Source organism: Apium graveolens, chromosome 9 (genome assembly GCF_009905375.1).
Source record: "Apium graveolens cultivar Ventura chromosome 9, ASM990537v1, whole genome shotgun sequence".
In the NCBI taxonomy this organism is placed as follows: domain Eukaryota; kingdom Viridiplantae; phylum Streptophyta; class Magnoliopsida; order Apiales; family Apiaceae; genus Apium; species Apium graveolens.
Window position 1 is genome coordinate 187,289,612 of NC_133655.1, and position 13,439 is coordinate 187,303,050.

A 13,439-nucleotide genomic window follows, 5' to 3' on the forward strand; every position below is an offset into this window, starting at 1 on the left:
CATATTGTGTGATCCATTGCCTTATATTTATTGACCGGCTTATTTATTTCATTCTAATATATTAAATGTATCATCGATAAATTTTTCGTCTCATACAACTCACAAAATTAGGTTTTATCCTATTAAGTTTTATAATTCTAATAAAAGAAAGAAAAGGATAATTTTTATGGTTAAGATGCCAATACAATTTCAATTTTACATGCACAAATTTTCATTGAAATTTAATTTTAATTCTCCAAAATTTTCTAGTACATTTTAGAATAAATTACATATTGCATCGCTTTGATTTGGAGCATTGACACCTTGATACCACATGTTTCAACAATCATATTTTACATCTCTTACAAATTTGGATGCTGCATTTTGCATCTCTTTCATTAGTTTTTACCGTTACCATTAAATATGTGAGGGATAAAGAAGTATCTGATCATGTCTAATTGCAGTTTGATCATTAAAATTCAAAATTTTTTCATTTAAATCCCTGAACATTTTTTTTATAATTTTAACCTTTAACTATAAAAATTAAACATACTACACATTTATTAAAGGTGAACCTTTTTATTTAATTTTGTAATCTTCCAAACGATATTTTTTGGAAATCCTAAAAAATGAACTCAACGATCTTTCTATAATAATAAGGCTCATCATATTTGGAGTTATAACGAATTGACAATTAAATAAAATATAAACCTAATTAAAAATTATAAAAAAAACTTTCTAATAAATTTTATTTGCACAATATATGTAAACTATCATTACCTTGCAATTTACATATCACATAATTTAATTTAAAATATTTATTATAATGACAAATTTTCAAGAATTTAATATTAAAAGGAAATAAGTAATTCCCTTACAAACGTAATTTATATAAAAATAAATCAAAAGTTAAAAATTGGGAAATATCTTGGAAGTAAAATAAAAACAGGTTAAATATCAAAGTGGTCATTCAATTGAACGTCATATATCAGTTTAATCATCAAAGTTAACGGGGTATCATTTGAATCACTAAAGTTATAATAAATATCATACATATAACTCAAAATATGTGTTCGAGAATTAAAATTTATTTTATGAAATTCTATATATTTTTCTTGAATCCTATTACAACCAAATGAAAATGTATGAATTCTAGTATTTTCAATAATATAATAAGATTTTTTAAAATTTATCTACTATTTATTTTTAATTTTGTAGTCATTTACTTTATTTAAATAAAAATAATTAGTAGATAAATTTTAAAAATCCCAAAAAATCATCTAAAATACTATGAATTCATAACTTTTTATTTGGTTGTAATAAGATTTAAAAAAAATGTTTAGAACTCCATAAAATAAATTTTAATTCTTGAGCACATATTTTGAGGTATCTGTTTGATATTTATTATTATTTTAGTGATCCAAATGATACTCCGTTAAGTTTGATGATTAAACTGATATATGATTTTGAGTTAAGTCACCACTTTGATATTTAACCCAAATAAAAACTATATAAAGCATTGTGCGGGTTCCCCTTTCTCTTTGGCCTTCGTTTCCCCATTTTCATTCTATCTCATAAACCCTAAACCCCCAATTCAATTCAATGTCAGACCCAAACTCCTACTTCAAAAAAGGCGCCCCAATCGAGATCAGCTCCGACGACCCCGACTTCCGGGGCGCCTGGTTCACCGGAACTGTCATCAACCGCTCTAAAACCAAACAAAAGAACCAAGTCTTTGTCCAATACCACACTCTTATGAGCGATAAGGACGAAACCAAGTTTTTACGAGAAAAAGTGGATATGATCCAATTGAGGCCTCCCGCTCCCCGCGAAATGTGGGGCAGAGAGTTTAAGGTTGGAGAAGAGGTTGATGCTTTTTATAGTGATGGGTGGTGGGAAGGTATTGTTACGAGGATTGAGGGGGTGAAGTATGTTGTGTATTTTAGAGGGAGTAAGGAGGAGTTGGCGTTTCGGGCCGACGAGCTGAGGGTGCATAGGGAGTGGGTTAAGGGGGATTGGGTGCCTCCGTTGGAGATTGGGGATGAGCAGAAGGTAGTTTCTTTGCTGTTTATGGTATATGAATTTAATGTATTTGCTTTATGTGAGTGTCGGAAATGTGTTTAGTTTTGTTGAATTATGATCTTTGTTTGCAGAAAGACTGGATTTTTATAGATTATGCTGTGGTTATTTGTTTTTTTTGGTTAAGTTCTTGTTTATATAAAAAAAATGTATTGATTTATATAAGTTTTGGAATTGTGGTTAATTTTGTTGAGTTATGATCTTTGTTTGTGGGAAGACTGGATTTTTATTCATTGTGTTGTGGTTATTGTTTTTTTGATTAAGTTCTTGTTTAAAGAATGTAATGATTTATATAAGTATTGAAAATGTGGTCAATTTTGTTGAGTTATAATCTTTGTTCAAGTTCTCGAGTTTTGTGTTTTGTTGATTAAGTTCTTGTTTATGTAAAAGAATGTATTGATTTATAGGGCCAATTTGGCACAGTTTTAAGTATAGATATCCAAATTAGCACTTCTTTAAAATTTGGATCTCTGCTAGCACAAGAGTAATGTGAATACGAATAAAACAGGAATGTTTAAACAGATTGCATTAGGTTTACATTTCAGAGATCATGTATGAGATTCTGCTGGAAACACAATTATTATTAACATTTTTATGGAAAGAATGCAAAAGATTTATGCGTTATGATAAACACGCATGTATTTTTTTCGTGTTCTTCTGTATTAGAACTATAACTTTCATTCTATTCTAGGAATATATGTGTAGATTATGTAGGCGTAGGACCCACCCATATGATTAGAGTAGTTCTTTTCTCTTTTTTCGTCTCTGTTCAGACTACAGTTCAAGGTCCATGTTGAAACTTGAAAGAGCTAACCTAATGCATGTGTTGGAAGCATTGACAATGTGCTAGGCGAGAGCAAATAATTGACAGTGCTAATTTGGACAAAAACTCTAATTTTTGTGCTGTTTTGGGCATTTTCTCTGATTTTTATAAGTATCAAGTTATGATCTTTGTTTGTGGAATGACTGGATTATTATTGATTGTGTGGTGGTTATTTGTTTGTTGATTAATTTCTTGTTTGTTGAGGATGGTTGTCGGGTTTTTATGTTGGGAATGTGGATGCGCGTATGGGTTATGACTTGATTGTATAGAAAAAAGATCCTTTTTAGTTTTTAAAGATGTGTTTTTTTGAGGCGTTGATAGGGATATGCTTATGGCATCAAATTGTGGCTGTTTGCAGGGTCTTTGCTTTCACTGAATTAAGATGTTTGTTGTTCATGTTAGTTTGTCTTGAAATGCATGTACATGTTAAGCTGGATTTTTTGTGAATGCCTTCGTACTATCATTGTCTTTGTTTGAAAATTGTGACTTCATTTCAGTGCATTTTATGGATAGGTTGTTTTTCCTTTATTGAGGATAAGTCTAGTTTTTTTTTTTTTTAATTTTTTTACTTTTGTACACCATTACGTTGTAGAGGATTACTACTTTTATTAACCACTATTTAGGCGAACTGCTACTCACGATTTTTAAATCTCAACCATGATCAATGCCAATAGGATACTTTTTTTTTAATATCTCTTTATTTTCTTTTTCTTAATAGTAAATTTTAATCAGAAGAATAACAATGTTAATTTGTATTCTACATGGATGCAGCTTTAGGCTACATATACATATCTTGTTTAGCAGTCTACTGCGATTGGAAACCCTTGATATTTTATTTTTTTGCTTCATTCAAGGAAAGGGAATCTTTGTTGATCAGTTTTGTTATGTACAATAATGTTGAGGAATTGGAAATTAATTTAATGACCTAATTGAAGTGTATCTGCACTTGCTTTAAGTCGATAACTTCTCTATAAAGCTAAAATTTTATGATTAAAATGTAAAGGTCTTTCTGAAATCTTAAATTAGTATAATTGTATGTCACCCCATATGTCTATAACTGTGTTAGTGCAGGGCCCCTGACATGACCATTTAAAAGCATTGGTTGGGCTTCCTAGATTGTGACTTGAAATTGCAATATTGGGAGGCCCATAATAAGCTCTAAGCTCTTAGAGTTATTAAGCTTTTTAAAGCGGCATATTGATTTTCAGTTGGCTTCTTACATCAATGTAAATACGTCGTATGTCATTTTAATTCTGTCTTCAGGATGCATATACGCGTTGAGTATGCATACAATGTAAATTTTCCTCTTGTGTCAATTATGTTTATTTTACCGTGCGACTTTTATAAGTATATATGCTGAAGACCGTTGGTTGTAAAGCCAATGATTTTTTTTTCCTTAAAGATTGTGATAAATTATACCCTGTATCTAGCCAATGATTTTTTTTGCCTTGAGGATTAAAAAACCCTGTATTTTGAACTTCTTGCTTTCAGTTGCTACCGTAGAAACAATCTGAAGAGATTGAAGTGAGTAGGGGGTTTGTCTAATCTTGAACCCCGTTCATTTTCTTTCATTGTTAGTCTCTATTTTCCTTGATATGATTTTGATGATCATCCTAATATATGAATCTAATACTGCAGATTGTGTCAAACACAAATGTTGAAGAGCCTTCTAAAAATACCGTAGAGAAGCTTGGCACATTTGTTGAATCTACCGATGGCAATACAATTGTAGAAGAACCTTGTGAAGATATTGTAGAGAGATTTCGAAAAGGGACGTTGGTTGTTGAAGTTATAAGTGACAATGCATATATAGCAGAACCTGGCACAAATATTGTAGAGATGTTTAAGAAAGGGGAATTGGTTGAAGTTACTAGCGACGATGATGGTTTTCAAGGTGCTTGGTTTGCTGCGACTATAGTTGAGAAATCAAGTAATGATGAATACGTGGTTGAGTATCAGAGTTTAACAAATGATGATGGCACAGAACTTTTAAAAGAAAAGGCCAACATTAAGCACATACGGCCAAATCCACCTGAAATTACAGTGACAGACCATTACAGTCTGCTTCAAGAAGTTGATGCTCTGTACAATGATGGTTGGTGGGTGGGTGTAATTTCCAAAGTACTTCAAGGTAAAAAATACTTTATCTACTTCCGGGGAACCAACGAGGAATTGGAATTTGTTCATTCTGATTTAAGGCCACATCAGGATTGGATTGATGGAAAGTGGGTTATGGCTTCAAAGGTATGATATTCTATTCTTTAACACTAGACATTCTTGAGTATGGAGTTAGCAGTCCGGTGTTCGTTATTGCAGAATAGTTTACTGTCTCCTTGGTTTTTCTTTTTGAAAAATCGTTTTTATAACTTTACAATGACTTGCACAAAAAATTTCCTTCTTGCAGGCAACGAAGCTATAGTTTATGATGGGGATGCAAATGGTGACATTATATGATATAAATAGCCGCAGAAAGATTTTCAGTGCTGGTACATTCTGTGAGCTCATGGTTAGGAAATGCATGCAGAATGTTCTCATCTTCCGAACTTATGGTAGTAGAATATGATATTTGGTATAACTTAGTGAAGTAAAAAGTATGGATAGACAAAGTTTTTCGGTAGTTGGCATGTGGTTAAGTGCCCTACACTGGTGGCACTGTTTATTTATCGGAATTGGTTGTTTGACTTACTTTGTATCTATGATATTGGTAGAAAACCATGATGCCTTTTCTTACATGCAGTTCAACTTGGTGTGAGCTATTATTTATTATTTTTTGCTTATATAAACTTTTGGGGTTCCAAAGTTCTCTACGATTGTTTTCTGGTCCCGGGCCCCTTTAAAACCTTCTAACGTATCACTTGGTGGTATCTAGCCTTCCGGGTAGGTGATTTCTGTCCTGTGAAAACAGTTTTTATCAATAATGTCAAAACTATACAGTGCTTAGTAGTCAATTTTGCAATGGGTGTTGATTTTTCTCAGAGGTCCTTTAGTCATAAACTTAGTAATGATTTTTGCGTTCATGTGGTCTATTGGTAACATAATTATCCCTGGCAAAAGTCTTACTGAGAGTTATATAGCTGGTAGCACAGTTTTAACTTCAGGATTTGTTTTTTTTGATAATTAACTTCAGGATTTGTTTTAGGCTGATAAATATGATACTGGGAATTCGACATACTCGGACATATATAACTGTTTCACAAGCACCTCTAGTCTGTGTGTCTACTTTATGCTCCTTTCTCGCTGAAGAGCTCTAAAGGAAAGAGAAAATGCCCATGATACGGACTTTTTAAGGTTTTATGGCCGGATTTACCCTTTCTGGGGATTCAGACTCTTGAGTGTTGGCACCTGACAGCTTCTTGATCCTGCCGTTCTCGACATAAGCACTTATCTTTGTTCCATAAAAAAACAAGCCTACTAATCTTCTGGAACGTAACTAAAGGTTACCTTATTGTTTTTGTCAAACAAAGCCGTTTCTTCCACTGTTTTCAGTCCAAGGAAAGAAGGCCATTAAGCAGGCCCCCTTCTAAGAGGAAGAACTTGGATCTCTTTTACACTAGTCATTTCCATAGTTAATTTATCTTGCAGTTTAAAGTTTTCTAGCTTAAAACCCACACAACCAAAATTCGTGCACCCCAGCCCCCAAACATCATCAGATCAGATTGCTGAATCTGTCAACCCAGCAGAAAATTAGTATCCTGATATGAGGTTTGTTGGAACTCTTATTCCAAGTTATACTCTCGGTGGAACTTAAAGCTTTCATTTAACCCTTTAGCTGCTCTCAAACTGTGTCTTTACAAAATACCACCTTGGATCTCTCCTCCACTCATTGCTCAAATCAAGAGTCAGCCATACAGTGCATAAGACTACTACTACATAACAGATAGCTAAATGAAAAAGTTTAATTTCCTTGGACATGATCAAGTTGAACAAGCCATGAATTTTACATACTTGAGAAACCAAATTACACCATATACATGATAAATTAACTTCCAACCATAAATCACCATCAGCAAATTTGTTCATTTAAATCATGCTTCCTGCTGCATTAAGGATGTTTCAGAAAAATGCCCTGCTGCCGTAAAATACCCTTCCTGCCTCTTTTTTCTTCTCAGCTTCTACGCCGTTGTTAAGGTTCTGAATCATGTTGCGGTGATTATCAGTTTCCGGCTTGTTGAGATCCATTGGGAGTTTCATTTTTTCTAGAGACTCGGAGAATTGCTGCATGCTCCTCATGTACATGTCAACTATTTGTTGCTGCATTGTTGATTGTTCAGCTTCGAGGTTTATATTTCCAACTGGAGTTGGCAGTGCCTGAGTAACAAATTTTACCTTGCTGCTTTCTTGAACACTGTCTTTGGAAATAGGTCCATTTGCTTCAAGGATTTTGTGTCCTTTTCTTGACGTTGCAGTGTCCGGAGAACCACTAGACTTTAGTGCCACTGGAGTGATTGACTGGTTTGTAGAATGCAGCAGACCAACATGGGGATGACTCTTTTTCTCCACTGAATCACCAGAGTTACGGTCATCACTCAGGCTTGTCATTGTGGAACTGAAGAAACCTGAATTATGAACACTGCCATTTGGAGAGAGTGATGAATACCCATTGTCCTCAGATGAGTTAGCAGCCATTTCATAGTCATCTACGGATTGATGTGATGCACCAAGACGAAGAAATGAACCAGAGCCAATCAAATCATCTCTTGACACAGAACCATGCCCTTCTAAATTGAAATATTGAGTCACCATCTGTTGGTTCTCTCTAACTACATTGATATCCGGAAATTCTATACTTGAGTACTCAACTGGATCCAACACCACTTCAGATATCCTCCGATCCAACAGCAGAACTTCTGAAGTTATTGAAGAATTGACAGCAGAATCGGAGAATGACTCAACAGTGGGATGAATCGGGACATTTGTATCTAAAGACATACTTAGCCTAACGGTGCCAGCAGGGGAATGAAACAGATCAGTGGAAGATATGCTAAAATCCCTAGAAATTTTTCCCTTGCCAACAACTGAGGAAATTGGGACTAAAGCAAAGCCCAGCAACTGATCTTCCATATAATTCTTAGCTCTACTAAGCATCCACATTTCACATTTAAGGAGAGCATCCAGTTGAGTAACTTTCATGACCAAAGATTCATTAAACTCTGGGTTTTTTCCACCCCCATTGATAATCTTAGTTGTGAGGGTCTCGTCGGGGTTATAAGTTAAAGAAAATTTAGCATAAACATCTTGGTTGTCATAGATACAAATGTTATGAATGTTCCTAGCATGATGAATGTAGATTTCAAGAATCCCTGAAAAATTGTTGTCGCCATCCATTTCTGCATTTGGATTGTAACGTAATCGATTACTTTGATCAAACACATCCATTCATCAGCTGTATGTGTGTATTCACAAGTTACTAAAAGGGGCAAACAGGATCAATATAGTTCATACAAAACAAATTTTCATGAAATGTTCCAAAAGATCACTAAGAAGCAATGATATTTAAGACAAAGATCAAAAGACAACAAAGTTAAATTTCTAGCACATAAATCAAAGGCTTAAAAAGAAAAGAAGCAAACATGAAACAAATGAATTACCTAGAGAGGTGTCAAGGAAATTGTGAGGCTAGTCATAGCAGTTTGAGAAGGTGGGTGAGGATTATTAGTGTGTTGAAAATGATGGGAAATGAAGAAAAAATCAAAAGACATGATGATTGTAATGATGTAAGGGATTATTGTTCCTTTCCCACTTAAACTTTAATATATATCCTTTGAATTCAACCTTTTTGTGTTTTAGGTGTGGGGGGTGGATCAAGAGTCTTTGCTTTGCTTGACATTGCAGCTTCCACTAGATTTTGCTCCACTTACACTAATGGACTGGTCCCTCCAAGCCAAAGCTTTAAGGCAGGGTAATACTGTTACCCTAGCTTTAAGACACCAAACCAAAATACTGTCTTCTAAAGTTGTTTATGTACCCTCAAATTGCATGAGCTACAAGCCACCGTGATTCCAGGGGTGAGTGATATAATGACAGAGTACCCATCACCAACATGAATTATCGTTTCTCGACTTCTTATTATCACCACATCGAACCTGCATTATCTTTAAACAACATTTTATCTCTAAGAGCATATGGGTATCCAAAAATATCACTTTGTATCAATATGTTGCGAACCGAATTCGGACAAATTTTTTAATGAACTCCGACAAAATCTTAACGAACGAAATATTGTTCGGTAATTTTATCGGACAAAATTACGGGTCCGAAATCGAGTTCAGTAATATTCAAACTGAACAAGAACTGTTCGCGAATATATCGAACCGAACCGAATACGAACGAACACTAACATCATATGTATTTTTTTATAATAAAATAATTTTAAATATTATTTTAAGTAAAATATTGTATCAAACTATTAATTAAATATTTTTTCGCTAATAAAATATTTATTTGAAATAATAACAAAATATAATTCATATATCTATACTACTCCCTCCATCCCAATTTATCTGTCTTGTTTGACTTTTTGCGGTCAAATTGACCGAACTTTGACCAAAAATTTCACATAGTACATTATCGAAAATATTTATAAAAATTATATCATTAGAAAGTGTGTTTAATCTACTTTAATATGTATTTTTCAATTTTTCAAAATAATAAAAAAATAAATTTTTATTTACGGTCAAAGTTGAGTCAATTTGACCATCAAAAGTCAAACAAGACAGATGAATGGGGATAGAGGGAGTATATTATAATAGACGAAATATTAAAAGTTTGGTAGTTGATCGGTCGGTACTTGCTGAATTTACTTAATTACCCTTACTTAAGTTCTAATTTTAATTATGGGTTGATCAATTCCAATTATAACTGATATTTAATTCAACTTCCTCTATTATTTTACCAATTTCAATTCTATTTTATATCGAACTCTATATTACTATAATTTATATTAAATTCAACTTCTTCTGTCAATTTAAATTTTAATTCATATCGAGTTCTATATCATTCTAATTTGTTACTTCGGGCTAATTTAAATTTAAACAAACTAAATATAATTCTTAAGATTTGGTTGATATAGGATATGACTCAGACCAAGATAAAATAATAATACTATCAATCATCCTACAAAAATTATATTAATGAACTTGGATAATATTTTATTTATCCAGGATAAAAAAATACATTATACAAAGTGATTCAAATTAACACAAAACTAAAATAAAAATACAATCCGACCAACAAAAAAAACATATATACTAATTATTCAGTCTAAAGCAAAATTATCTTATTGATTCGGAATTTAAAATAAAATAAAACTAAACTAAAAATAATTAGTTTAATTTGGTCGGTGTATTGGACATCGGGCTAAAATAAAATAATGTAAATCACTGATCCGAGATAAATCAAATTAATATTAGACCAAGTATAATTCATATCTTATTCATGTAAAATAAAAAAAATCAAATTTTATTTAAAACATACTCCCTCCGTCCCCCTCAATTTTTTACAGTTCGACACACACTTTAATGCTCTTATTAAATATAGTTGCATAATTTTTTTTAATTTTTTTCTTATAAATAAAAATATAATGTTCAAACTTGTAGACAAAAAAAGAAAATTTTAAAAATAAATTACGGAAGTATACTTTATAGTTGCCTTAAAATGCGTGTCAAGCATGTGAAAAAAACTGTAAAGAAATGAGAGGGACGGAGGTAGTAATTTTTTTATAATACACTTAGAATTTTCAATAAAACTATATCGTTCAATCAATAATATTGTCTTTTTCAAATATCTTTTATAGAGTTATATTTAACCGATTAAGTAATTACCATGCTAAAATAATAGTTTTTTAAGGTACTAACATAATGGACACATTATATTTTTACCCTCAATAAAATAATAATTTCATTATAATAATATTTTCCCCTTACCAATGTTATCACTTTAAATAAGTTTAAATGTTCTAGAAAGTTATGAACATAGACGTTTATTTATATAATTATCATAAAGTCATATCATTTAAAATTTTAAATGAACAAAATTAAGAATTGAATTCAAGTATTTTTTTAAATTATATAATATTAAAAAAAATTGTGTAGTTTGTGCATCGCACGGGTTTTAAGCTAGTATTATTAATAATACATATATTAATTTTACATATAATATTATAAATATACTATTTTTTTCGAACCAAACTCGAGCTTAACGAACAAACCGAACACGAATCGAACTCGAGTCGAACACCTTAAAAGTTCGGTTCGATTCATTAAGATTATCGAACAAGAAACATTGTTCGAACTCGAGATCGATAAATTTATCAAACGAGTTATCGAATTCGAACTCGTACGACCCGAACGAGCTTAACGAACTGCTTGGTTCGTTTATAGCCCTAGCTTAGAGTATCACCGTCAACCGTGCGATGTCCGGCTGACCCAAAAAATCTATTCCAAGCTGCAAGCCCGACTAAACTTAAAATTAGGGTTGTACAAAGGTCAAAAACCGAATCGAAGCGGATCGACCCGAGTGGACCGAACACCAGATTTTTCCTGAATTACGGACCGGGGACCGGACCGGTTCTATCGGGTCTTAGGACCGGACCGGAAAAACCCGGATTGGACCGGGATCGAACCAGTTTGGATCGGTTTAATTTAATATTTATATAATTTTATTTTAATTTTTCTTACAAATTTATATGCATTAAAAAGTTTTTTTACTTGGTACGACAATAAAAATTTAAAAGTAAGTACATATCTTATTATTTTAAAAGTAAATATTAATTTTTAGGTGTATGAATGTCAATGCTTTATCACATGAAATACGAAATTTAGTAATTTAAAGTGTAGCATCGATCTATTTTATTGTATTAATTTATTACCTATTAATTTAAACCAATGAAATATGATATGGGTGAATATTTAATATTTAAATATGACCTTATAAGATATTAAGTAAAGGTAAAATAATTATATATATGAATCTAGATACATTCAGGTCTGGATCAGATTTTTTCAGATCTTGGACCGGACAAGACAGAAGACCAATTTTTTTAATTATAAGGACCGGGGACCAGATTCGGTCTGTTCTGTTCGGTCTGGTCCGAGTTATAGGAATACATCGAAATTATGTGCAACCCCACTTAAAATTTTAGCTGATATTTTTTAATAAAAACAATATTTTAGTTAAAAATAAGCGATTATTCTTTTTAAGCGTGATTATTTTTTGGGCATGTCAGGACATTGTTAAATAAAATTGGATAATTTCAAAAAAAAGGATGATCATAGTGTTTTAAAACATCCATCATCTGAACATTGTTGGAATACTATCCAACTAAATGAATTATAGTTTAGTTAAGGACAATATTTACTTTAGTTAAGGACAATATTTAGCTCACTCCTAGAGTTGCTCAAATTAGGGCTGTTAAAAAAATTTGAAAAATACGATATCCGTCCGGAATATCTGTATTTTTATCCGAAATAAAGCGAATATTATTCGTATTAGAAACCAAGTGGATATTATCCATATCCGAATCCGACAATTTCGGATACGGATACGGATATAGGCATATTCGTATATGATAATATTCGAATCCGAAAATAAATATATATGATATTTAAATATTATATATATATAATTACTAAAAATCTAAATTTAATTCTATTAAATTTATAATGTGTGTATGTGTGTGTATATATATATTTAATATATATTTATGTATTCAACTTTAATATAATTTGTAACTTTATTATAAACATTTGTAAAAATATTAGTTGAGTTTAACTTTCAAAGATAACAAAATCAAATTGAAAAGATACAAAAAAATTAACTTTTGAAATAATTAGAATAGGCTTAAATTATTTTAACACTTAAACTTAATTTTTAAAAATAATTTTTATTTTTACTATTTATTTTGCATTTTTTTGAATTTTTAATGTAAAAATAAAAAAATTGACTGAAAATCGGATTCAGATCCGGATATTATCAGTATCCGGATAGTATTCGTAGAATACGGATTCAGATATTATACTTAAAAAAATTTCGGATTCGGATATAGATACGAATTTTCGAATTCGAATCCGGATACAGATACAGATACAGACAGATCTATATCCGAATTATCCATTTGACAGCTCTGGCTCAAACATCAAGTAATATTTGGCGAGAAAAATACTAAGACCGAAAAGCAATAGAATTGAAATGGGTCGGTTGCAATTACTAGTATATGACTCGAAGCCCATTTCTTATGACTTATGACTTATGAGCCCAATGAAAAACAAGTCATCCCATGTTTCTAATCGAAATCTTTTTCAGCATACTTTTAGTGTGATATGCAAAGTAATGTAATATTCTCTCCTTTTTATTTTATATGTGTTTTTGATTTTTCTGCACAAATTTTAAAGTTCTTTGACCGTATAGTAAAATATAAATTTATAAAAAAAATTATGAATAAAAATATGCAACTAAAACTTTAATTTACAAAAAGAAATTTTTGAAAATTATTAATGCATTCAAAGAAACTAAAATATAAACAATCAATTGATTAAAAGTGTAGCAAAGTATCTAACCCCAC

At 31.5% G+C, this 13,439-nt stretch overlaps 2 protein-coding genes across 4 annotated transcripts; one reads left to right on the forward strand and one right to left on the reverse strand.

Moving 5' to 3' along the window:
- The first annotated feature begins 1,503 nt into the window (after positions 1–1,503).
- LOC141684813 (protein AGENET DOMAIN (AGD)-CONTAINING P1-like) lies at positions 1,504–5,611 on the forward strand. The gene is made up of 3 exons (XM_074489941.1): positions 1,504–2,031; positions 4,520–5,125; positions 5,286–5,611. The coding sequence occupies exons 1-3, from the start codon at positions 1,582–1,584 to the stop codon at positions 5,298–5,300; spliced, it is 1,071 nt and encodes a 356-aa protein (XP_074346042.1). The 5' UTR covers positions 1,504–1,581; the 3' UTR covers positions 5,301–5,611.
- Positions 5,612–6,759: 1,148 nt separating this feature from the next.
- Positions 6,760–8,930, reverse strand: LOC141684629 (uncharacterized). 3 transcript variants are annotated; one of them, XM_074489694.1, is made up of 2 exons: positions 8,470–8,930; positions 6,760–8,288 (listed from the first exon to the last, which is right to left on the reverse strand). In XM_074489694.1, exon 2 carries the CDS (start codon positions 8,255–8,257, stop codon positions 6,935–6,937), a length of 1,323 nt encoding a protein of 440 aa, XP_074345795.1. In that variant the 5' UTR covers positions 8,258–8,288; positions 8,470–8,930; the 3' UTR covers positions 6,760–6,934. The 3 variants fall into 3 exon arrangements, with proteins under 3 accessions (XP_074345795.1, XP_074345796.1, XP_074345794.1); XM_074489695.1 differs by having other exon boundaries at positions 6,760–8,208; positions 8,470–8,929; XM_074489693.1 differs by having other exon boundaries at positions 6,760–8,264; positions 8,470–8,929.
- Positions 8,931–13,439: the final 4,509 nt, after the last annotated feature.

Bases quoted from the DNA above. Each gene is read 5' to 3' on its own strand.
- LOC141684813 (XM_074489941.1), top strand. From the start codon at position 1,582: ATGTCAGACCCAAACTCCTACTTCAAAAAAGGCGCCCCAATCGAGATC. The intron at 2,032-4,519 runs GTAGTTTCTTTG...CTAATACTGCAG, and splicing joins AGATTGGGGATGAGCAGAAG to ATTGTGTCAAACACAAATGT.
- LOC141684629 (XM_074489694.1), bottom strand. From the start codon at position 8,257: ATGGATGTGTTTGATCAAAGTAATCGATTACGTTACAATCCAAATGCA.